A 26,002-nucleotide genomic window follows, 5' to 3' on the forward strand; every position below is an offset into this window, starting at 1 on the left:
CCCCTACCGATCTAGAGTGTGGAAAGTCGGTCTGCGATGGACTCAAATGCAGGATACAGGCCCCAGACCCCTAGCCTGGCAAGCCAGCCCAGACTACATAAATATATAATTTATATTCAAACATATATAATAGATATTATTCAAACTTTGCAAAGCAGGAATTTGGTCTAGTTTACTGGGCTACAAGACCCCCATAACCATAGCCTGGCCTGCCAGACTCATCCTATGTTTAATTCTGCACAGAGAACTTTAAGGATATCTTCCATCCCATAAGGAAGCATGGGCTGGCTGGTCAGGCTACCACAACCCAGCAAAGACAAGTGGGTATGGATGGATAACACAGTAAAAAGATCTTTTAGCAGTTTTCATGTCTAAACTTATGCAGCAGGCTGACTGACGGGGCGCTTCAGTCTGAACTTGTCTTATTTCTAACGAAAATGAGCAGACATGTTATAAATGTGTAACTTCCAATAATTTTAATACCAGAATCAGCCTAAAAGGACCTAAGTTTTCCTTCAAAAGAGTTTAAAAAGCAGCCACAGGCCGTTCCATCGACTTTGTTAGATTTTGTCGTATCAATCAATCAATCAATCAATCAATCAATCAATCAATCAATCAATCAATCAATCAATCAATCAATCAATCAATCAATCAAAACTTTATTAAACCCAGGGGGAAATTAGAGTTTCAGTACACACAATTCAGAGATCAGACATACATGGGCAAGACACATGACAAGAATTGGTGACTGTGGTCCTTCGCAACACGAGTCGCACTACTTTAATAGATGAAAAGGGAATTACATGAGGATAAATTGGGGGAGGGGGAAAAAGGCTTACCAGAGTTACTCCCGGCAGGGCGTAGCTTTACTATGCAAAAAAAAAAAAATGCCTCAAACATATAAGCACGAACATCACAGGTCAGAACATGAGACTCCGATAGGGAGGCGGAATGGGGGGGGGGGGGGGGGGGGGTCTGGGATCCTGTTTCCCCAGCGGGAGCAGCCCTGTATGGTGCTCAGCCAACTGTAGCCACAGGTGGGAGGGATATCTTGGGAGGAGCGTAGAGCACATTGATTCCTGCAGGCTGATGACCTTGCTAGGCAGAAGTCCACAATCCGAAGGCGGGGGGGGAGGGGGGAGGGGGGGGGGATGTTTCTGCAAAGCAGCTTCATACTTGCCAGACGATTTCAACCTAACTGCTGGGACTCTGAATGGATCCAAATATTAAACACTGCAACATATGACAAGTTATTCAATTTCACGAGAAGAACAACTCAAATAAAAAAAAGAACTCTGATGAAAAACCAGCTCCATTGTAAATGCGTGTTTAGGCCTTTTGAATACATTCAAATGTTAATCTTAATCTACAGACTTCCGCTTCCGGTCGGCAACAAGATGGCGCCTGTGCTTGGCTTAGCCGCAGTCACCGGCCACTTTTTCAAACTTTTCTCCACTAACCTCCTCTTTTCCACCTTGCTCCTGTCTGCGATCCTCTTCAGTAGTGTCCCCGCTACCATCTCCTATGATCGCCAGACTCTTTTGTCCTTCCGTTTGTTCACCATCGCCCAAGATGCACCGAGGACGTACCTCCCTGTTTGTTTATCTGAGTGGCGCACTGGCCCGGAACCATTTGACGGTCCCGAGCTGCGCACCTCCAGCTGTTTGTCCGGTCCCGGGAAAACGTCGGAGGAAAAGAGGTAAACGAGCAGGAATCCAGGTGAGAATAAGACTTCTCTTAAAGCGTGGTTTATCTAGTAAACATCGGCACGATCTTCTAGCTTCTCTTTGTTTGGTGACCTGAGCGCCACTTCCGCATTCCCGCCAGGCCGCGTTGTGACGCGGTTCATCCGTCCAAGTTTTTTAAGGTTGGTTTTTCCTCATTCCTCAGTGGTTTCTCCTCCTGTTCCCTCCATAAGTGGTTTTTATAAACACCGTGGATCTAACCCTGCTAATTTACGTCCACTAACTCCAGCTGTTTCTGTAGTTTCTGATTCCTCCACCTCACTCAGCATGGCTCTATTAAATACCCGCTCTGTTAACAATAAGTCCTTCCTGCTCAATGATCTAATTCTCTCTAAATGCCTGGATTTTCTGTTTCTGACTGAAGTTTGGCAGCAAACATCTGATTATTCTGGTCTGATTGAACTCTGCCCGAGTGGTTATTCTTTTCTTAGCCAGCCCCGGGGTTCTGGTCGTGGTGGAGGCCTAGCTGTTGTTTTCAGAGACCATCTTCCATGTAGCTCTACAACCTACCACGAGGCTTCAGAAGCTGATGACATGAGCAGCAATTTTGCCGTAACCACGTACCCTGTGGAACCTCTCGTGTAGATCAGGAAATGCCAGGTCCTCGGATGTACTGGAGCTGGTGGAACAGCGGTCGCAGCACTACAAAGCCCGTCCGTGGGTCGACTCCGGTAGCAGTCGGCAGGCGTCAGCAAGTTCACTCTTATTTTGAAGGAACGTCGTCTTGTTGTTCAAACGATGGAAATCTCCAGCTTGACAGTTCTCAGCTTAAAGTAGAAAGTACATCTGGCCAGGCTGTACCTCTCTTTTGCGGTGATGGATCGAGAGCTGGTTGAAAACTACGTTGAGCGTATGATGTAACTCCTTTGGAGCTCAGGTCGAACAGACCTGAGGTTAAAATGGAACTGAGTATAAAATGGCGTTGCCTTGTTTTATATCCCCTAGTTGTTTACAAATCTTAGTAAACCGGATTGGACAACTTAATTAAACAACCCAGATTCTGACCTACGACAGACGAAAGTTCTGATTGGTTGAAAACAATGTGTCATGCGTTTCCATGGTAATTGAAAATATATATCTCTCATATAAGCTCTTTCATATATTATTATAAGCTCTTTTATATGAACAAATATGTATCTCTCACTTATGCTCCTTATATATTATCATAAATACATTATTATATGCCTTTTCATGGAATCTTGTTATAATATCGAAAACCTCTCTGTGCCTTTTCTGCTCAAGCTGAACAGCTGCATAAGGGAGTGAAAGCGTTCCTTCCTTCAATTCCTCAATACAAGAACAACTGTCTTTGTTAGCAAAGGATGTTGCAGGATGTGTCCTGATCATCTCAAGGTTGCATTTCCTTGGGATGAATTGGTCTTTCATTAACAAGGCTATTAGCTGACGTGCGTCTGCAGGTGCAGATGGCAGAATTACGTGTGTGTATGGCAAACTACGTATGTAACATTCCTGTAATCTTCAATAAAAATCAGCCGTTTTCAGCAGAACGGCGAGAGTCTGTCCGAAGCATCTGGCAAGAGCAGGTCGCGGGACTTGCTGCAGAGACTCTCCCCCTCATGAGCGGCGAAACAGTGAATGGACTTCTGATCATTTGTCTCCTCGTTCTGTCAACTTAAAAGGTGTTTAACTCCATCTACTCCGTACCCGTGCTTGGTCTAACGGAAGAGAGACCAACAAATTTGGCGTCACGAACAGGATTTTTTCTTTTTGAAGAAAAAGGAGTTTTTGGAGGACAATTTGACCAACCGACCCAGCGAACAGATCTTGGCACAGAACACCGCGGTGGAAAACAAGGTGAGCAGAGCCTATTATCTAAAATCTGCTCATTGGATTTATCCAAAGCCTTTGTGTCCAGAATCATAGTAGCTGAGGTCCTAAAATAATAGTTGGAGAAGAAAGTGGAGACAAGTGCAGGAGAATAAGAGATTTTTTTTGTAATGGTTTAGTGGTGAAATGAAATGAGGATTTTTTGTAATGGTTTAATGAGTAAATGAGAAAAGGAAATAGTACAGATGAAGGGATGGTGACCCAGGGCTGAGGAGCCCTAAAGTTCCATTTCCAGGTCGTGGCTGACCACACTATTTGCTGACGAGCGAATAGAATATATAACGAGGTTATATAAAGCTTGGCTGGATCCATAGGTGTGGGAACCCTAAAAGTCCACAGGTCGAGGACCTGGTTTTTGTGTTAAGGGAAGGGGAGGCTGAAAGAGAGCTCCCTGGATTTAAAGGTCAAGGACCTGGTTTTTATGTTAAGGGAAGGGGAGGCTAAAGAGAGCTCCCTGGATTTTTAAGGTCAAGGACCTTTTGCATGAGATGAGAAAAATGTTCTGAGGTAACTGTTTTTGCATAAGATGATAAATGTTTTGACTGCTTCTGTGTGAAGAGAGCAGTGCTTTTGGCTATTTCTGCGTGCTTTTGGCTGTTTTTGCATAAAATGAGCAATGTTTAAATATGACAAGCAGCCCAGTTGAAGCCACGAGAAATAAGGTTTTATTGAGAAAGTCAGCGGAAGAGGCGATGAAGAAAAAAGGGGTAGATGTTAACAGTAGAGGTAACTGGAGAAAGATTTGGGAAGTGAAGGCTGCAGAATCGAGAGAAAAAAGGCACAGCTGTAGACAAGCTTCCTGTGTGTGTAAGCTGAGTTCAGCCTGTGTGTGTGAGGCGCAGCAAGAGGCTGCTTACGGCTCTGGATTGAAAGTGCAGCACTAGGAGAGTGCAGAATGCAGAGCAGAGTTTTGGGAGCTCCATGTGTGTGTGTGTGAGTGTACAGCGCTGGGTGTGTGTGTGAAGGCCTGATGCGGTACCAGAAAATAAATAAATAAGATAAATAAGAGCTTTAAAAAGTTGCAACTCGTATATGTAAATTACACTGCAGTGCTAAAATTAATGTTTGGAGCTACGCAAAATTCAAATTCTGCAACCCTGTTCTGATCAGTCTTTGAACAGAACACCATAAGTTAATAAATAAAAGGTTTTTAAAGTAACATATGCATATGTATGTGTGTATGTATGTATATGTGTATACATATATATACATATGTAGTGTAGAAGCGTGATAATCATTTGTGTGTGGGGCAGCATGTGAGTGACCCCGATCTGGGGGTTAAGTGACCTGGAGATGAAAAAAGGGAAAAAACCACCAAGAAACGCAAGTAAGGATGTAAATGACAGCTTTATTTTAGAAATATAGTCATATAGCTGCTAAACAGTAAAATCAAAACAGATCTGCAGAAAATAAATATATAAACTATTCCTCAGAGCGCTCTCAAAAAAATTGCAATTGGATTTGCTCTAATGTTACATAAGGCCTGCTTAAAAGCATAGTAAGCATTAAATTCTGAAAATAACCAGTGCAGTGTTAAATAAATTCTGTGCTTAAAATATTATATATATATAGAGAGAGAATAAATAAGTGACGAACTGACTTACCTTAAAAAAATAATAATAATAATAAAAAGAGACTGTGACAAACAAAGAATGTCTCTGTGCCTTGTGAATGAGTGAATGTGTGTCTTCTTGCATGAGCTGCTTTCGCTGGATCTTCTGAATGACTCAGTTTTTAATAGAGGGAGCAGCTGCTTGAGAAACAGGGTGCGGTCCATGTTTTTACTAGACGGTTATTTAGTTCGAGAGACTGTGGAAACAATAGAAAAAGAATTTATCGTTAGTGTGAGGACAAGAAAATCCTTTAAAATACAAAAGTTGTATGGTCGTGGTTATAAAGGAAGTATTTTGTCTGATTATGGGCCGTGGAGTCAGCTGGACTCCCTCGCTCTCACAGTTTTTCTGTGTAACATGCAGTTTTAAGCAATTTGTGACTTTAGAAAGGATATTTTTCGGTGTTTTGGACGTACCTTAAGGCTTCTGGTTAGGGTATTCAGGAGATCCTTCCTCTCGGACAGATTTAGTGAGAATGACTGGAGTTTCAGCCTGGGGACCTGACTCCACCCACTTTTACACACAGGAGTCCCGCAGTCTAAAAATAGCACAGGGTACTGCGAAAAGCAGCTCTGAACCTCTCAGGATCATCTTTATGAAAACCATAAAATTAACAAATAATCAGTAAGGAAATAAAATATTTGTTAAATCTTGCTATAAAACAAAATCCAATAATTGTCTTACCTCAACTTTAAGAACCATTAACGTTAATGGCTGGATTTTGGGACGCTGAATAATGAAAAAACAGATAAACTAAGTATTATTTCCTGTAACCTGGCTAGAAACTGTACCAGGCTGTTTTGAGTTAAAAACTGGTAGTTATTTTCCTAAAATAAAATAGATAAATAAAAAATGAAAGGAGGGATCTTGCATTTGGGATAGATTGTGCCTAAAGTTTAAAACCTGTGTAGAACCGATTTGACGAGTCAGAAAAATTGTGCATAGGAAATAGTCTAGATTTACCTTTGAGTCAATAAAGTTGACTAAATATTAGAAACCTTCGTTGATTTTGATTTGTAAAAGAGAAAGTTCTGTCCTTTCAACTCAATCAACATATTTAAGGAAAACGTTTGCTGTGCATTGTGGAGGCATGAACTTTACTGGGTGGGCCTGTCACAACCAGCTGCAAAGAATGTTTGGGTCTGACTTCTATACAAAGAGAACCTGGAAGCCCTCACCAAAAACTGTGACTTATAACATCAAGACGGGGAGCACTACAAGATGGACAAAGAGGCAGAAACTTATTTGCCCTGCTGCTGATGAAACAAAGAACAAAAGGGGGAGCATGTGTGCTAACATGTGAACTTCAATCAATGACGGTGGTCATCCTGGACTTACAAAGAGAGGCTCAAAAGAGACTGTTTCCTATGGTTACACCCAGTAAAAGAGTGCTTGCTGCAGTCAGGTAATGAACAAGGCTTTTTGGCAACAACCAGTTGAATTGATGAAATGTCAGAACTGTGGAAAATTTACTAAACTACTGTAGAACATAGTTAACTGAGAAAGTTAGCCTAAAAAAAGATAATAATAATATCAATAAATAAATAAATAATAGGATTAGTAACCTGGATTTCAGCCCAACTCACCATTGGACGTCAATATAATCTTTATTGTCCTAGGATTCTCAGCTGCAGCGGACATGCAGTAAAGCCTTATTTTCTTTTCAAAACGGAATACATCAGCGTCATCACTTATTTTCATTGGTTAAGGAAACGGTGTCTATTTATAAGTCTAGGAGAACGCTTTAGGCTTCAACAGTTCTCTCCTTCGAGCAAACATGCGCAAATTTCCGGACAGTTTATAGTAACGTTCCATCCCATTCCTTTCATTGCATAAAAATAAACATTAAATGAATAATTTGGCATCCAGCTGACTAAACGATTCATGGAACATCTCATCCGAGACAACAGTGTTGTTTCAGCTCCGTTGAGTTTCCCAACAGATCTAGCCAAACCTAGCTGATCCTATATTTTTCTATCAGCTGTAAGTTCTAACGTAGAAAATAATGTCACAAAAATATTGAATAATTGTACCCCTCATTCGATAAAAATTATGTTCACATTTTTATCTTGTGAAATCTTTAACATAATATTTTTAAATGGCCGTTTTGACGACAATTGGCTAAAAAGTCTTTAAGATTATCATCACAGGATGGCATGATAAATAAGTAAATAACATAAATAAATAAATAGATAAAAATAAGAGAGAAAAAGCAAAATTAATTAAATGAAACGTAATAGTCATAAAACGTTAAATTGATCTAAAATCTGTCATTCAGTGCCACTGGAAAAAGGAAGAGGATAGGGGAGTATTTCTTAGCACAAATCACGTTATTGATTTAGCAATGCAGCTTAATTTCAGATGCTTTAAGGATGATACTAACTTGTGTTATAGATGGAGGAGTAGCACAGAAACACTTCTAGATGAGGAGATAAGGAAAAAAACTGCTGATTACCAATACTATGCACAAACAAACCTGTAACTGCAGTTTCGTTATTTATGAATTAACTTTAAGTAGTGAATTAATTCTTAGGATTTCTTGTGCGAGTAGTGTTCCTAAAAAAGAAAGAAAGAAAGAAAGAAAGAAGGTAAGAAAGACAGGTAGTTTAGGTAAGGGACAACCTGAAACTATTTGGTTGAATTGATAGTAAAGTGGTTGTCCTAATTTTTAATTGGAGAGATCACACCGCAACGTGAGTTTAGAACAGCAGTTATGGGAAGTTTTGTTGGATTAATTTGATTACACGCTTTAGGTCCTATTTTTTCTTTCCACTGATTTAGCGTTAGGTTAAGTATTTCACACTTTCGCTTCAGTCTGACATTTGCTTGGTGTGTGAGGGCACAGAGACGTGTATGGACCGTGTGTTTGACTGTGTTTGTCTTGTTTGTTTGTTTATTTATCTATATGGGCATGGCCGAGCCTTGAGAAACATCAACAAAGACATTGGACTATTCTGAGTAAATTAACCAATTCAAATTCAAATTCAGGATCCTGAAACAATTTGGCTATAACCTCTAATTGATGAAGGACATCTTAAGAATTCATTATACAAGGATTCCTCTCCAGTGTTGCCGGAACTGTTATAAAACCCATGCATGGTTGTATATTTTAGTTTGATCATTTATACTCATTGAATTATTGTTGTTTGCTTTATGTTTTAATTTCTTTGCAATTTTTTCTCTGTGACACAGGTGGAGATGCTGGTGGCAAAATGGATCCCACACATTTCTTTCTCCCACACACATTCTTACTCTCTCCCTCTCTCTCTGTGTATGTGCATGTGTATGTGTTTGTGTGTCTGTGTGTCCATGTCGTGATGTCACTGTACCTTTAATTGCGCTTGCTGTTCGTAACTGTATGTGTCTGATGTTGAAGGTATCAGAGGCTAGGGTCAGTAAGAGCTAGGACATTTTTGTGCATAACCTCTAATCCCTAGGCGATCGGTCCGGGGAACTTCTGGTCCGGCCGGAGTGTGAATCTTCCTACCAACTATCTGCCGAGATCAAGGACTGCACAAGCCGAGAAAGCCTTCATTGGACCAAAACCACGCACACGAAGATACTTCGCCTTCGGTGCCAGGCGTCTGGGTCCTGCTAAAAGTCACCAAAAGGAAGTGGACGGAACCGAGGTGGACCGGGCCATACAGGATCACGGAGAGGACATCACACGCTGTCCGGCTGGACGGGAGGAGCCTAACCTGGAAGAGAAGCAGCTGACATCTGCCTAACCAGAGAAAGGATCCAAAAACCAGGAAGAGAAGTAGCTGACTGCAGTAGCATGCCAAGCTGCCACCACATCCTGCAGGACGAGAATCATGACATCATCACCCCCTGCAGCTGCCTGGAGCCAGTGAAGGGTCTTCAACAGGGGGAAGAAGTAACCACCCTATGAACATTCTACAAGGGTTCTATTTAACACCCTCATTTATTTTACAAGGGTTATATTTAACACCCTCCATTTATTTTATCTGGGTTCTATTTCACACCCTCATTTATTTTACAAGGGTAATATTTTACACCCTCCACCTGCTGACCCAATTATCCAGATGCCCTTGTTACTAGCCAATCCTAACATCTATTTGGGAGGGGAACTCTCTGATGATAGTGATGACTCTCATGATGAAGAAGATGTTGTTAGAGTGTGAGAATGTTCAGTGATTTATGTAACCATCCCTTCACCAGTTCATTTTTATGATTTTTTTGTTTGTTTTGTTTTATTTTTTGTTGATCATTGATGTCCTAGGCATGCACACTCTATGCCAACAGGTGTTCGCCCCAAAATTGAGATATGACAAATGGGGGGACATGGGGGAATTTTCCCTATAAACATATGATAATTAGGGTTTTTCGCCCTCATATGGAGTTGCATGCGATCCATACATGTTGTAACATGTTCAGTTAAAAATATGATCATGTTTTTTTTTTTGTATTAGTTTACTGCTGGAAATATGAGAAGCTGTAACCTGATTGAGTGTTTGTATTTGTATTTTAAAACTTTGCTTATTGGATTCTTTTTGATGGAATTTGGTGTTATTGTTTTGATTTCTTATATCTTTATTGAACTCTTAAAAGAGTTCAAAAGGGGGATTGAAAATATATATCTCTCATATAAGCTCTTTCATATATTATTATAAGCTCTTTTATATGAACAAATATGTATCTCTCACTTATGCTCCTTATATATTATCATAAATACATTATTATATGCCTTTTCATGGAATCTTGTTATAATATCGAAAACCTCTCTGTGCCTTTTCTGCTCAAGCTGAACAGCTGCATAAGGGAGTGAAAGCGTTCCTTCCTTCAATTCCTCAATACAAGAACAACTGTCTTTGTTAGCAAAGGATGTTGCAGGATGTGTCCTGATCATCTCAAGGTTGCATGTCCTTGGGATGAATTGGTCTTTCATTAACAAGGCTATTAGCTGACGTGCGTCTGCAGGTGCAGATGGCAGAATTACGTGTGTGTATGGCAAACTACGTATGTAACATTCCTGTAATCTTCAATAAAAATCAGCCGTTTTCAGCAGAACGGCGAGAGTCTGTCCGAAGCATCTGGCAAGAGCAGGTCGCGGGACTTGCTGCAGAGACTCTCCCCCTCATGAGCGGCGAAACAGTGAATGGACTTCTGATCATTTGTCTCCTCGTTCTGTCAACTTAAAAGGTGTTTAACTCCATCTACTCCGTACCCGTGCTTGGTCTAACGGAAGAGAGACCAACATAATGTAGATCAGTCTGTCTGGTGCAGTCCTGTTTATTCATTAAACACATAACTCATGACATCTTTAATTCACAGATCATTCACCTGATCATTAATGATCAACATATGCTCTGATTAGCTTTATCACGAATAAAGTACTTTGATTAATTAATGGAAAGCGTTCTTCTTCTCTTCTTCTGTCTCTTCCCCTGGAATGTAAACATACTGAAACCAGCATCCGACCTTGGCGATTCCCACACGTTGTTACTGTGTGAAGGGGCAGCTGTTAAAGGCAGACAATAGGATCTTAATAACGCTACAGTCGGGCGTAAGGACCCGTTCTACTGTGCTGTGGTCTATCGTCCACCTGGTCCAAACAGTTCTTTCCTTCAGGAGTTTAGTGACTTTCTATCCTCCACTGTGAAGCTGTCCAGACTGGTGATTGTTGGTGATTTTAACATCCACGTTGATGATCCCTCCGATCACTTTGCCATGAATTTCTCCAGCCTTATGGACTCCTTCAGCTTTACCCAGCATGTTTCTGGCCCCACACACACCAGGGGGCACACTCTAGACCTTGTTTTTACCCTGAGTCTAAATGCTGACAGTGTTTGTCCTGAGGATGTTTATATTTCAGATCACCATTGCATTTTCTTTAACTTGTCAGTTTCTGCGTCCCCACCTCCTGCTCACCGTATGGTTAGTTCTCGTTTTCTTAATGAGAGCACAGCTAGCAAATTTTTCTGCTGCTTTTGATCCACCCTGTTCTTCTGATAACGACCCTGATTCCTTAACTTCTCAGTTCAACGAGCACTGCCTCTCCATTCTGGACAACATCTGTCCTGTCAGAACCAGATCAGTTCCTGCGGTGAACCCTACTCCCTGGTTTAATGACAGCCTTCGCAGCCTGAAGCGCCAATGCAGAAAAATTGAGTGCTTGTGGAAGAAAACCCATCTCCACGTCCATCTGCTGCACCTAAAGGGCGTTCTGTCATCCTTTAACTCTGCAGTCAGAGATGCAAGGGTTTCCCATTTCTCCAACCTGGTGTCCCAGAGCAAAGGGAACCCCAAGGTGCTGTTTAACACCATTAGCAGCATTGTCTCTCCTGCCTCTCCTACAGCCTCCATCCACTCTGTCGCAGGCTGTGAGAACTTTCGGTCTTTCTTTGTGGACAAAGTCAATAAGGTTAGATCTAGCATCTCTCCTTCAGCCTTATCGCTGCCTCTCCCGACTCCAACCAGGCCCATCATCCTAGATAGCTTTGCTCCTGTTTCTTTGCCTGAGTTAACCAAACTAGTTAACTATATGAAGACCTCTGCATGCCCCCTCCACATCTTACCCTCATCTTTGTTTAAAAGTGCTTTTCAGTCCATCGGTCCCAGCGTGCTCTGTATAATTAATGCTTCTCTGGTTTCTGGTCAGGTTCCTGCTTACTTTAAGAACGCTGTAATCCACCCGCTTCTTAAAAAAACGAGTCTCGACCCCTCTCTCCATAGCAGCTTCAGACCCATCTCTAAACTTCCGTTCATCTCCAAGATCTTGGAAAAGGTTGTGGCTAAACAACTCACAGCTGCTCTTGATGAACATAACATCTATGATAGCTTCCAGTCAGGTTTTCGTAGAGCTCATTCTACTGAAACAGCTCTTCTTAGGGTCTCTAATGACCTTCTGAATCACAGTGATGCAGGGGACTGTTCTGTTCTGGTCCTGCTGGACCTGACTGCAGCCTTTGACACTGTTGACCATCACCTGCTACTGGAGAGGCTCAGAGACTGGGTAGGCCTATCAGGATCTGCTCTAGAGTGGTTCTCCTCTTATCTCTCTGAGAGCTCCTTTTCTGTGGCCGTCTCCAATTTTAGGTCCTCCACCACCTCCCTTACCCATGGTGTCCCACAAGGTTCTGTGCTGGGGCCTCTGCTCTTCCTCCTCTATCTGCTTCCTCTTCAGCACATCCTGAGCTCCTGCAAAGGAATCTCCTACCATCTTTATGCAGATGACATCCAACTGTACATCTCCTTTAAGCCCCATGAGATGTCTAAGCTGCAGCTGTTACACACCTGCTTAGACTCTATCAAAACCTGGATGGTGGGAACTTTCTACAGCTGAATGAAGATAAGACTGAGATCCTCATCTGTGCCCCAGACAAGCTGGTTCCCAAAGTCAGAGACTCTCTTGGTCAGCTTGCTTCCCACACCAAACCTTCTGTCAGGAATCTTGGCGTGACCTTTGACCCAGCTCTCACCCTGGATTCTCATGTCAGTTCTCTTGTTCGCTCTTCCTTCTTCCATCTCAGGAACATTGCTAAGCTGAGTCCCATTCTGTCCCGCTCTGAACTTGAGACAGTTCTCCACACCTTCAACTCCTCACGCTTAGACTACTGTAACTCTCTTTTCACGTGTCTGAACAGAACCTCCCTGAACCGTCTACAGGTGGTTCAGAATGCCTGTGCTCGGCTTCTGATCAAGTCCTCCAAACACACCCACATCACCCCGCTTCTCCTCCAGCTTCACTGGCTGCCAGTCAACTTCAGGGTTCATTTCAAGATCCTGGTTCTGGTCTATAGGGCCTTACATGGACAAGCACCATCTTACATTGGTGATCTTCTTAGTCCCTACACCCCCAGCAGGTCCCTGAGGTCCAGTGATCAAAGCCTACTGGTTGTGCAGCACCAGGCTAAAGAGCAAAGGTGACAGAACATTTGCTGCTGTGGCCCCCAGACTCTGGACCTCTCTCCCCCTGAGCCTGAGATCAGTGGACTCAGTGGTCTCCTTCAAAAAGCAGCTGAAGACTCACTTGTTCAGGCTTTTGTATGACCTTCAACCCCTCTCTTTATTCTGCTCTCCCCACCAATTCCACCTTCCTCAGGATCCACTGATTTCCATCTTTCCTATTCACTCTCTCTCTTTTAACATTTTTTCTTTTAAATCCAAATTGTCTATTTTTGCTCATTTTAAATATATTTTAAACATTTTCTAAATGCTTTATATTTTTACATTTTTTGTTTTGTTTTTGTGAAGCACCTCGTGATTTTTATCGAGAGTGTCATGTCGGAGTTTAGTTTTCTAACCCACATGCAGAATCAGAGCCGGAGACGAAGGTAAGAAAAAAATGTTTTATTAAACAATGATGAGAACGGAGAGTCACTCTCGAGGAAGCTCTGACGTTAAAGGGCAGAATCTGACGGGAGAAAAAGGTCAGGGAGATGAGGAGCTAGTAATGGGAGAGATATTGATGCAAATTGAAACAGTCTTACTTTAGAGAGGAGATCCGTAGATGCTGAGGAGGGAGTGGGTCAGGCCTGAGGTGGAGAGGAGCTGAAGCAGGGTCCAGATCTTGAAGGCGAGTAATGGAGATAATATTTCAAGACGATGAGCGAGGCAGGCGGGGGCTGAGAGCGAGTGGGAGAGCCGGCTGGCAGAGCAGAACGAGACGAGGTAGGTAAAAATCCTTAGGTTATGGCTGGGGAGGTGGTGAGAGTGAATATCTGCTGAGGAAGGTTAGCGATCACTAGAAGTACAAAAAAATCACAAAGAGAGCTCGAGATTTGGTCGTGTACCAAACGAGTTAATCATCCGACGTCGTGTAGGTCTCAGACTGCTCCTTTTATACCAGCCGGTGATTGCAGCTGAATGGCTGCAGACGGGCAGCTCTCCGACAGCGCCCACCTGCAGGAAAGAGGTTAGTCTGGAGAATAATATACCTCAGGCCGTGACAGAGAGGCACTATAGAAATGATATTTTCTTCTTCTTCTTCTTCTTCTTAAATAGCGAACATTGTATTTTTAATGTTTTCACTTTAAACACCGAATATTTATCCTCATGTTTGTTTTGTACAAATACTGAAATAACCGTATTAATTCTGTAAAGTTTATGTTTTATAAAATCAGTTTTCCCTTTAAAATTCAACAAAATCATGAAACTTGTTACACTTTTTTTTTTACTAATTTCAAATCCAAATCACATGAAATATACACTTTAATTTTTTAAAAAATTTTCTATTCTATGTTTAAAAACAGTGTGTTGATTTCATGCGTCTTCATTGTTGGTGAATAAAACAAACATAATATTAATTGTGAAACAGAGTTTTCCCTCAGACTATGACTGTACCATCATGATGTGAGATTGATGCATCCTAAATCGTCCAACTGGTCAGTTGTCATTTAAACATATTTTTGCTAGGCAGGGCCGGATTATCATTGCAGGGGCCCCTGGGCACAATGTGCTTAGCCCCCCCCCCCCCCCAAAAGCAAATTTAACACGCGATTGTTCATGTCGGCTCATATCCTTTTATGTTTTCTGTCTTTTATTTGTGCCTGATGCGTTTTACTGCTGCGGAGCGATTAACCTGTTTCGTCCTCCGGTGATTTCACCTCACCGGTGCGGCGGGCGCAAACTCCACTATTTTTGCGGTCGGTAGATCTTTTTTAACTGCAGTTCAAAGGTAACTCATAAGGTGAATATATATGAACCCAGGTAGCAGTTTTTCTTTAGGATTGAGAGGAGATGCAGGAAGATAATAAACAGAGACAGAACAGAAAAATAGTCAAATAAAAACAAGTTAGTTTTGTACCTGGTGGTTGCAACAAACAGACACCATTGAAGGTAATCAGAAGTGAGGAATAGAAAATTAAATGATTCTTTCATTGTTTAGAGCAGCAGGAACTCTGAGCGGTTGGGGGAGGGGGGAGAGAGCTGAAGCAGGCAGTAAAGATGCAAAAACTACCGTTGTTAAAATAAATGTGTGTTAACTTAGAAAATGTGGGCGCAATTTTAATTACTTCTCAACATTTTAATCCAACGTTACGACTGCTGCTTGCGTGGGCCTCCTTGTGGCTGTGGGCCCCCGGGCCTGTGCCCAGTTTGCCCATTTATAATCCGGCCTTGTAGGTGACAAAGCAGCTGCAGGAGGAGAGGCTGCTTACAGATATTTGCACTCGTTTCTGATGATCACCACCTGCCATGGACATTTCCATCAATTTGACCCCTCCTAAAAATCCAGAGATGTGGAAAACTGAAATAATGAGAATGATTAAACTTGTAGTGAAGTAAAGATGGCAGAAGACGGGTGTGACAGAGGTGAGAAGGGGAGGAGAAGGGAGGAGGTTAACCAGATTGAGGTTAGCTCATACAGAGTTGAACAGCACATGGTTGCTCATGGCGCTTGGCTCAGGTCCAGCACCCTGCAAATGTATATAAGGCAAAAGGTGTAATAGGGGTGAGATGTGGGAAGGATGTGCAGGTGTTGTGCCTAAAAGAGCATGCCTGCCAAGATTTGCTTGCTTAATCGCGAATTGTGAAAGTAAATTATTTAAATTATGAGCAATTTTAGGTTTTAATACATTGATAATGTGAACACTTTTCTAATCTGTGTTCTTCCAAAAACGGGTTTTCACTAGAAATAAGCTCAAATAATGATGAAATAATTCGACACGTTTATTTAAACATTTTTGAATATTTTTTGTGAGTATTTTGCATATTTTTTTCTGCTTGCTAGAACTATTTTGCTGAACAGGAAGGTGACTCAAAATTACAAACATTTTCAATTCAATTCAATTCAATACTTTATTTCACTCAAAGTTTAAATATACAAACTTCAAATCAGAATATAAGCATTCGAGTGAAATGGGGGAGGAAGAAGAAAAAATCTTATATGACCTACTCCCTTTAACTAAGACAAGATAAATAACAAAAAGTACAAAATAGCCTTATACACAAAAAATAAACCACTCTCTTACTTCCACAAATAATATCACTACTAAAACATTAATCCTCCATCCTCAACTTACCAAATCATACGTTTTTAGCATTTTATCTTTATACATTTTTTTGAATTGATCAGTAGTTGTACATTTTTTTAATTCATCATCCAGGTTATTCCATAATTTCACACCATATATTGAAATACACATTTGCTTTAATGTAGTACGGACAAATATCCTTTTAAACTCTGGTTTCTTTCTACTCTTATCATTTTTTGGGATTAAAACAAAGAACCTTTGTAGATTAGTTGGCAGCAAATTATTTCTAGCCTTAAACATAATTAGTAAAATTTTCAAGTTAACTAAGTCTTTGAATTTCATAATTTTAGATAGAACAAAATATTTGTTAGTATGTTCTCTTGGATTTGCTTTATATAGAATTCACAAAACTTTCTTCTGTAACAGAAACAAAGGATTAGTGTTTGTTTTATACGTATTGCCCCAAACCTCAATACAATAAGTTAAGTATGGTAAGATAAATGAATAATATAATGTCTGAAGTGTTGAAATTTCTAGAAAACCTTTGACTTTGTTTAAAATTCCAATACCTTTGGATATTTTTTGTTTTATATATTTTATATGGGATTTCCAAGTAAGTTTATGGTCCAAGAGAACCCCTAAGAATCTGACTTCATTTACTCTATCAATTAAAAAACCATCAATAGACAACGTAACTAAAGATGTATTACGATTTATTCAAATAAACCATGATTTATTTTATTTATCTTCCCATAAACCATCATTTTGTACGGAAGGAATTGGATAACAAACATATTAATAATAGTACACATTTATTAGAAGCTGCCTCGTTACTCAAATGCACCTTCTCACAACACGGCACGCATGGAACAGCGCGTGTTCACCCTCCCGGCCGCTAGTTGGCGCCGTAAAGCCTGCAGTTACAACCCCAAAAAGAAGAGCGACCGGAGCGCCGCGGAGCGGAAGCAGTGATGTAAATGTAAACAATGGCGATGAAACTTCGTTCTCGTCCTCAATAACTTGGTGCAAGCTCTTTCCAGAAGCAGAGATGACTTTCTGAGGTCATTGTGACAGCCGGAGCTCCAAAACAAGGTCTGTAGAAAAGCTTTTCTCTAGGCTTCCTGTCTCAGATCTGCTGCTGTCCCCTTGGCCTCTTTCACGCGCTCGTTTTGCTGCCATCAGAAGTTCCCTGGTTTTTTCTTTTCTTTTACCAGACTCGGTCATCTGATGGTCCTGATGCAGAATCGCTGCTCGCTCTTTGATCCATTCTGCTCACACTCTCACGGAAAAGCCCAGAAACATAATCTCTGTTAGCAAAACAGAACGTGCCTCCATCTGCTCCGAATGGATCTGGACAGCATGAATACAGGTAATGAGACACAACCACTAGTGCGCGCGCATGTATGTACACACAGTGATGCACCGATATGAAATTTTTGGGCCAATACCGATATTCGATATCAATATCACTGTTATGGCAGATAACCAATATTTGCCGATACCGATATACTGACATTAATGCTTCTAAAATCATCAGATTTTGCATAGAATCAAAATTATTAGAGCTGAATTTACATTATTATGTACACACACCACACATATTGATGCTTCTGAGATTATTACAATCACTGTCACATGACAAAACAAATATACATCACCCCCCACCCTCTGAACCTGACAAACAAATGGAAACGAGATGGAAAAAATTTTGGTTGTTAATATCGGCCCAGATTTATTTATCGAACCGATACCGATATGTTAAAAAGTGACTACCATCTGGCGATACCAATATTGATGCTGATATATTATGCATTCCTAATAAATACCTTTAACTTATTTAGAAGGCAATTTTTAAATTAGATTGTATATTCTCTCCCATTCATTTGAACAAATCTTATGTTTATTTTTCATGGTTGTTTTGTAAAAGACTGAAGTTGGTTCCCTTTCCAATTCAGAAAAGTCCCAAAAATTTGTCCTCTCCCTGAGCTTCTTTAATCTGCTCTTATTATAGAAGATAAAAGGTTTTATTTCATGGGTGATCAATCAGAACTCATAAATAAATTAACTGATTAAAACATCGATCTTTAGTGCTGAATGAGTAATCTGGACCTCAGCTAAAGAGTCTCTCCATTTATAAGTTGTTTTCTGTTCTGAGCTCACTAACTTAAAACAATAGCACAACTTTTATATGTGTGGAAACAGGTTAGTTTGTATTTCACATCACATGTTTCTTTGTTTCCTGGAGGTGTTCAACAGGTGGTGCATGTTACAGAAGAAGCTGCTGAAGAACAGAGTGCTGGACCCAGGACCCAGCAGGACCCAGAACACGTAAAGGAGGAACAGGGAGAACTCTGGACCAGTCCGGAGGGAGAGCAGCTCCATTTGGAGGAGGAGACTGATACAGCCAGGTTTCCATTTACTGGAGTTTCTATAAAGAGTGAGGATGATGAGGAGAAACTTCTGTTCTCAAAGTGTCATCAGCAGCATGATGTTCCAACCAGCAGCTCAACTGTTCAGATGACTGCAGAAACTGTGAGGAACCCAGATCTCAACACTCATGAACGGACATCTGATTCTTCTGAGACTGAAGTTAGTGGAGAGGATGGTGATCTCGGCTCTGAGCTATCGGACCCTGGGTCTGAAACTGGAGATGGAGACAATGGCCGGAAAGAGAGCAGGTCTTCTGGGTCAAATGCTAAGACTGTCAGCAAATCCTTTAGCTGCACTGAGTGTGATGAAAAATTTCTCCACAAGCGATGTCTACAGAAACATGTGAGAGTGACTAGGCATTCAACAATGGGGTCTTCAGTCTGTTTGGTTAATAAGAAATGTGTTAGAGCGAAGCAACACGTAGACTCATGCAGGGAAGTCCAGTCAGAAACAAAATTATTTAGTTGTGATGACTGTGGGAAAATATTTAGTGACAAATCAAGTTTAAATAGACACACAAGAGTCCACACAGGATTGAAACCTTTTGCTTGTGAGATCTGTGGACAAAGATTTAGCCAAAAGACACATTTAAACAGGCACGCGACAGTCCACACAGGACAGAAGCCTTTTTCCTGTGATCTCTGTGAACAAAGATTTAGCCAAAAGACATATTTAAACGTCCACATGAGACTCCACACAGGACAAAAACCTTTTGTTTGTGAGTTCTGTGGACAAAGATTTAGCCAAAATACATATTTAAACAGACACATGAGAGTCCACACAGGACAAAAACCTTTTGTCTGTGAGCTCTGTGGGCAAAGATTTAGTCATAGGACTCATTTAAACTGTCACATGAGAGTCCACACAGGACAGAAGCCTTTTGCCTGTGAGCTCTGTGAACAAAGATTTAGCCAGAAGACAAATTTAAATAATCACATGAAAGTCCACACAGGACAGAAGCCCTTTGCTTGTGAGCTCTGTGGACAAAAATTTAGTCTTAAGACAAGTTTAAACAGACACAAGAAAGTCCACACAGGACAGAAGCCTTTTACTTGTGGGGTCTGTGGACAAAGATTTGGCCGAAAACCAAATTTAAACAGACACCTTAGAGTCCACACAGGACAGAAGCCTTTTGCCTGTGAGCTCTGTGAACGAAGATTTAGTCATAGGACAAGTTTAAACCGTCACACGAGAGTCCACACAGGACTCATTTAACTACGAGTACCAAAATGGACCCTTTCACAATGTCAGTCTTGTACCCATAGTGGCAGTCCCTTAACCCAGATCAGGGCCATTTCCGGCCTGCGGGCCACTACTTCCTGGCCTGTGAGTCACATATTGTGACCCCAAGATGTTATTCTTTCACTGATGCATTTCCATCTGGGTCAGCTCGGCCTAGCCCTGGTAGTGTAACTGTGTTCTGTGTTCTTGGGGAGAGAGTAGCAAGCTGTGTGCCTCATGTTAGTCTCCAAAAGCAACACTGCTCACACTCGATTTGGTTTACTAACTTGTGGCGGTTAGGAAGGACACCACAGACTTCTCCATGCCACTTTTGTCGCATCCATATGCTCGGAGACAAATCTGGCCCCATAGGGATGGGATGACCAGACTGAGCTGACCAACATGTAAACGTGGCTCAAACCTCTGTTTCCATAGAGAGGCAGTGCAGTACCGTATGCATCGCTCATTCTTACACAACCATGAGCTGCTGTCTTTAGGTTTCACTTTTGGGGTGTTGCAGCAGGGGGTGGTTAGCCTTGTGTGTATTCTCTGCTGTTAATTAGTTTGTCGAATGTGGAAATATTTGTTTTTACCAGTAGTTTGCACTTTGGGAGTGGAATATAAAGACAGATCTCTTCAGTTGTTTAGCCAGTGGCTCCACAATTAGCCCTGGCTAACAGATGTGATGTCCCACTTTGTGGAGGACAGTCCTCCATTTCCATAAAATTCCACATGTCCTGCAAACAGTCTCTTGTTATTAATGGACTTCCTTTTTGTGTTTAAAGCTAGCATTTAGCAACTATAAACTATATGAGTGGCAAAAGCAGTGTGGGCCATCCACCAAGCACAAAAAAAGCAAATTCTGTCCATTAAGAAGTTAAGAAGTAGGAGTAGCCCGCTGCTGCCTGCATCTTCACGCTGATAACACAGTCCCATGTGTGATCCAATGTGTAAACACCGTTCATGGTCTTGTGTCTGCGTCTCCTTATCGTCTTTTGCTGCCCGCACATAAACGGAAGTGAGACCATGAACAGCTGGCGGCTCTGACGAAAGCTGAAGTTCCCGCTGAATCATGTCAGCCGAAGGTAAAGAAACATCCAATTATTTCACCGTGCTAAATAAGAAAAAAGAAGATCAGCAGAAAGTCAAACTGGAGTGACCGTTTGCTGTGACATCATACATCACACTGCAGAGGAATGGCATGCGTGGGTATCGTCCACAAAGGAAGCCTCTCCTAAAGCCCACGCACAAAAAACACACCTAGGATTAGCTAGAGCCCGTGCTGAAAGTGATGAAGACGGCTGGGACTCTAGACTCTGGAGTGATGAGACAAAGATCACTGTTTTGGAACTAATGGTTTCAAAACTGACGTCGTAAAGGTGAGGATTTCAAAGAGAAATGCACGGTGCCTACAGTGAAACACGGTGGTGACGGTGTCCTTGTGTGGGCTGCAGGAGTGCTGCTGGTGTTGGGGAGCCGCGTTTCATTGATGGTATCATGAACTCAACAATGTCCTGCTCTATACTGAAGGAGAGGATCACTCCGTGCACTTGGTCGTCGTGCACTTTTCAAACACAACGATCCAAAACACACGTCTAAAGCTACTGCTGCATTTCTGAAGAAGAACAGGGTGAAGGTGACTGAATGACCAAGTATGTCTCCTGATCTGAACCCAGTCCAACACCTGTGGGGAATTCTGAAGCAGCAAGTTGAGCATCAGTCTCCATCCAGCATCCAGGCTCTAGAAGAGGTTCTTCTTGAAGAATGGAAACAGATAGATGTTGTCATCTGTCGCCATCTTGTTCATTCCATGACTAGGAGACTGCTGTCCTCGTGGTGGTCATACAAAACACTAGACGTAGTATTTTTTGTGTAGGGTGTATTCATTGTTGCTTCAACCAATTTTAGTAAAACTGAAGATTTTGTGATCTAAGTTATTTTATTAACTTTAATTTTATGTTATGGAGTTAAACACTTGTTCAGTAAAACCATCTTTTTGTTCATTGAACTGCTGATTAAATTTGTACTTTTTAAATGGGGTGTGTACAGTCTATGGGTGTACTCATTTATGCTGAGTCTTGTAATTCAACATTTTTGCGTGTGGACCACAGGAACTGGTGTAGCTCTAAATCTACAACACCCAGACTCTTCAAAGCTAGACTAGATGATTTTACACAAATAGCAAAATCCATATTTGTGATTTGTCAAACCTTTATTTGATTTGTGGAAAAATGTGATTTGCTTTTCTTTCACAAATGTGGGAATTAAGTTCTGTTAAACAGAGCAGGGAAATGTGTCTTGCGGTGTTGGACAGCTCTCTGGGTGTCCAGACCCCCTAAACCTCAGATCCTAGATTCAGACAGAGTTTGAACGCTTCCACCTCAAATATCAGAACGTTGTTACTGAAAGCTTGACAACGGTTTTGAGTCTGGTGATGAAGCTGGAAAGCTTTTTTCACTTCAAGGTAGGACTGTGGCTTCCTCTAAACCTATTCCAACATTAAAGTCCCCATCACCAGATACTCTCACACATCCCATCACACGTTTGCAGAATTCTATGCAGCTCCTTGCACATCATAATGTCCTCGTCCTCCAGATATTGTACTGGACAGTTTTGGATGCCCCCTTCACCTTGGCAGAGGTTTGGGAGCCTACTGACCTTCTGCAATGTATTCAGTCTTGTTTTAAGACTGAATAACTGAGGAAAATGTATCTGTTTCTTCTGGTTCTGGATATTAAAACGGCATATTTTGCATCATCTGGCACACCATGGTCAGATGTTGCTGTGAAGTAGCGCTGCTCAGACTGAAGACATCCACCAACCCTTTCTGTTTGCATAAAGGACACTAGATGGCAGTGTTACTCTGATTTAAACAAATATGAACCGGAGTTTACTGGTGCAGGATGAACTATTCATTCCACCACTGATAAAAAAAATCGAACTTCTTCACTCGAAAAAGGTTAAAGTGATCAAAAGAGTAATGTAGTAGTAGTAGAGTAGTTTAGAATTGCATTAAGTATTGAACAAATATTGTGATATAAACCAATAGAGTAAATGATTTTCTACATGCATCATTCCATTTTGATTTATGAAAATGACAAATGAAGACATAAAAATATCTTTTGGTCTTACTCAAGTGTTCTGTTTTTATTGCCAAGTGTTCTGCTGTGAGGAGAAAAGGAACACAAAAACGTTTATTCTGGTTTATGATGCTGGATTTTTAGCTTTATTAGTGTCACAAGTGAATGTTGTGGAGCTGTGTTGGCTGCAGTATCATGTGGACATCAGGGACAGTTACACTGGATTGGCAGACCGGGCTGGTGGCCCCCTATTTAATAAAGGGGGACCGCAGGGTGCGTTCCAATTATAAGGGGATCACACTCCTGAGCCTCCCTGTTAAAGTCTATCCAGGGGTTCTGGAGAGGAGGGTCAGACCGACTGTTGAACCTCAGATTCAGGAGGCTGCCCTTTGTCACCGATTTTCTTCATAATTTTTATGGACAGGATTTCTAGGAGCAGCCAAGGTGCTGAGGGGATCTGTTTTGGTGGCCTGAGGATCAAGTCTCTGCTTATGCAGATGATGTGGTCCTGTTGGTTACGTTAGAACGTGATCTCCGGCTCTCGCTGGAGCGGTACGCAGCCGAGTTTGAAGCAGCTGGGATGAGAATCAGCTCCTCTAAATCTGAGACCATGGCCTTGAGATGAAAAAGGGTAGAATGCCTTCTCCAGGTCAGGGATGAGGTCCTGCCCCAAGTGGAGGAGTTTAAGTATCTCGGGGTCTTGTTCACGAGTGAGGGAAAACTGGAGCGTGAGATCGATAGGCAGATTGGTGCTGCATCTGCAGTGATGCGGGCGTTGTACCGGTCTGTCGTGGTGAAGAGAGAGCTGAGTCAGAAGGCGAAGCTCTCGATTTACCGGTCGATCTACGTTCCTACCCTCACCTATGGTCATGAGCTTTGGGTAGTGACCGAAAGAACGAGATCGCAGATACAAGCGGCCGAAATGAGTTTTCTCCGAAGAGTGGCTGGGCTCTCCCTTAGAGATAGGGTGAGAAGCTTGGGCATCCGAGAGGGGCTCGGAGTAGACCCGCTGCTCCTCCACATCAAGAAGAGCCAGTTGGAGTGGCTCGGGCATCTGGCCAGGATGCCTCCTGAACGCCTCCCTGGTGAGGTTTTCTGGGCACGTCCAACTGGGAGGAGATCCATAGGAAGTCGAAGAAAACGTTGGAGGGACTATGTCTCTCAGCTAGCCAGGGAACACCTTGGGACTCCCCTGGAGAAGCTGGCCCAAGTGGCTGGGGAGAGGGAAGTCTGGGCCTCTCGACTTAGACTGCTGCCCCCGCGACCCGACACTGGATAAGTAGCAGAAAATGGGTGGATCGATGAAACACCAGGTTCTGGTGGAGATTGGTATTTAGTTATGTTTGCTTTTCTGTTTCTTTACTTTCTTCTGTTTCTTTTCTGTCCGACTTCAATTTTCAGAGATCCACTGGTAAAGCTCATCGGTTGTCCTGAATGTTTTTCATTTGAAAATAATCGTTCTCTCTGTAGTTATGGCATTCTCAGACTGACAAGCAGCAACAGTTTCACTGTAGATTGAGTTTTTTCATGTAAATCTCAGGTTTTGCAGGGTTTTGTGCTCTTTGAGTTTCAGTCGTGTTTCAATAGAATTATTGTTTCTACCTTAACACCAAGGAGCATGTTTCAGACAAGTCTTTAAATACACTATTAGGTGTCGTGCTTGATCGAGGTCTCCACTGGTTACAGATAATGACATCACTGACACACCACTGAGCTCTGTTTATTTAATATAAACAAATAGTAACAGGGATGACATCACAGCAACACTTGGCTCAAAACTTCAGAACATATGTTCCGTATTCACCAGATGATCCCGGAAGTTAGGACATCCCCCTCAGAGCTGACGAGAGCATCCCCCGTTCCACCCACACACCTCCACAGGAATTGACTGGGCTGTGCTTAGGTCAACCAACACAGCTCTTGGCCAGTAGCTGCTGGTTTCATTCCTCTGACCAGTGAGGGGTCATGGAGCGTCATGCAATCTAAAGCAGACCTGCCACCTGTTCCCACATTTATGCCAGAACCAAAACTGGGACTCGCTAACCAGGATGATATCAGAGATCGCCAAACCCCGTATGAACTATGGTCAGTCCATCAATGTCTTGATTTTATTCAACTCTTAATTTTAATTTATTTCAACATTTTATTTTATTATTATTGCTGTGGGAGGGATGGAAATGAGGGTTATTTTAATCTGTAAAGCGCTTTGAGTTGAATTCCTTGTAGGGAATGTGTTTTATAAATAAAGTTTAATTTGATTTGAATTATTCACACTAAATTTGTCCTACAAATTTAGTGTCTGTCCATTTTCTTTCACTTATCCCAGGTCATGTAGCTGAATCAACAGTCCAGCAGCTAGAGAGCGGTATCCCTTTTCCCAGTGACATCCCTCAGCCTCGTTTGGGGGTCCTGAGGTGTTCCCAGGCCTGTGAGTTTTTGGTCTTCCACAGGGTATCCTAGGACTGAACCAACTTAAGTGCAGCGGCTCTACTCTCAGCTCCCCCTGGATAATGGAGCTCTTTGCTTCAAGTCGAGACTGACCACAGTGGAGGAAACTCAGTGTGTCCATGGTCTCATTCTTGTGTCTTGTTTTAAATCTCATGACCAATGTTGAGGACTGGAACATGGATAGACAGATTTGCCTTTTGCCGACAAAGCCCCAATCTTTTAGTCCGTTTTTCGTTTCATTCAGCCATCACTTGTGACCCAGACCTAATTAAACTCCTCCACATGAGGCAGGGACTTGCGAGTGTCTAGGACGGATTATTCCAAACTTTTACAATCCTAAACCACGGCCTCTGATTTAGAGGAGCTGACTCACCCTGGTGGCTTTGCACCTGTTGTTCTTTTCTTTGCTGGTTGCTGCTTTGGATGCCTTCCCAGACTTCTTTCACAAAGGTCCAGTTAGGGTATCTGCAGTTTTAGAGAGCTTTCATGATGTGTTCTCTTCCTTTGGCATTGGTTCAGTCCTTGTGGGAATATTCTCAGCCCGATGTTGTAACGTCCTCATAGTTAACATTTTATGCTCCTGCGGGTGATGTGTTTTAACATTCCTATGGTTTATATAAACAGGTTCATGAGGTCCTTTGAATAAGATTCTGCTCACGTAAAGCCATTTCAGCCGATTG

General features: G+C 42.0%; 1 protein-coding gene and 1 long non-coding RNA gene across 2 annotated transcripts; one reads left to right on the plus strand and one right to left on the minus strand.

Moving 5' to 3' along the window:
- Nucleotides 1–13,504: 13,504 nt before the first annotated feature.
- Nucleotides 13,505–15,600, minus strand: LOC129165305 (uncharacterized). The gene is made up of 2 exons (XR_008564681.2): nt 13,660–15,600; nt 13,505–13,583 (listed from the first exon to the last, which is right to left on the minus strand). It is a non-coding gene; the product is annotated as an uncharacterized lncRNA (long non-coding RNA).
- A 1,478-nt stretch (nt 15,601–17,078) lies between these two features.
- LOC107396826 (gastrula zinc finger protein XlCGF57.1) lies at nt 17,079–20,538 on the plus strand. The gene is made up of 3 exons (XM_015976677.3): nt 17,079–17,235; nt 17,358–17,512; nt 18,389–20,538. The coding sequence occupies exons 2-3, from the start codon at nt 17,488–17,490 to the stop codon at nt 19,786–19,788; spliced, it is 1,425 nt and encodes a 474-aa protein (XP_015832163.3). The 5' UTR covers nt 17,079–17,235; nt 17,358–17,487; the 3' UTR covers nt 19,789–20,538.
- Nucleotides 20,539–26,002: the final 5,464 nt, after the last annotated feature.

The sequence above is a fragment of the Nothobranchius furzeri genome, chromosome 3, assembly GCF_043380555.1.
Source record: "Nothobranchius furzeri strain GRZ-AD chromosome 3, NfurGRZ-RIMD1, whole genome shotgun sequence".
NCBI lineage: Eukaryota > Metazoa > Chordata > Actinopteri > Cyprinodontiformes > Nothobranchiidae > Nothobranchius > Nothobranchius furzeri.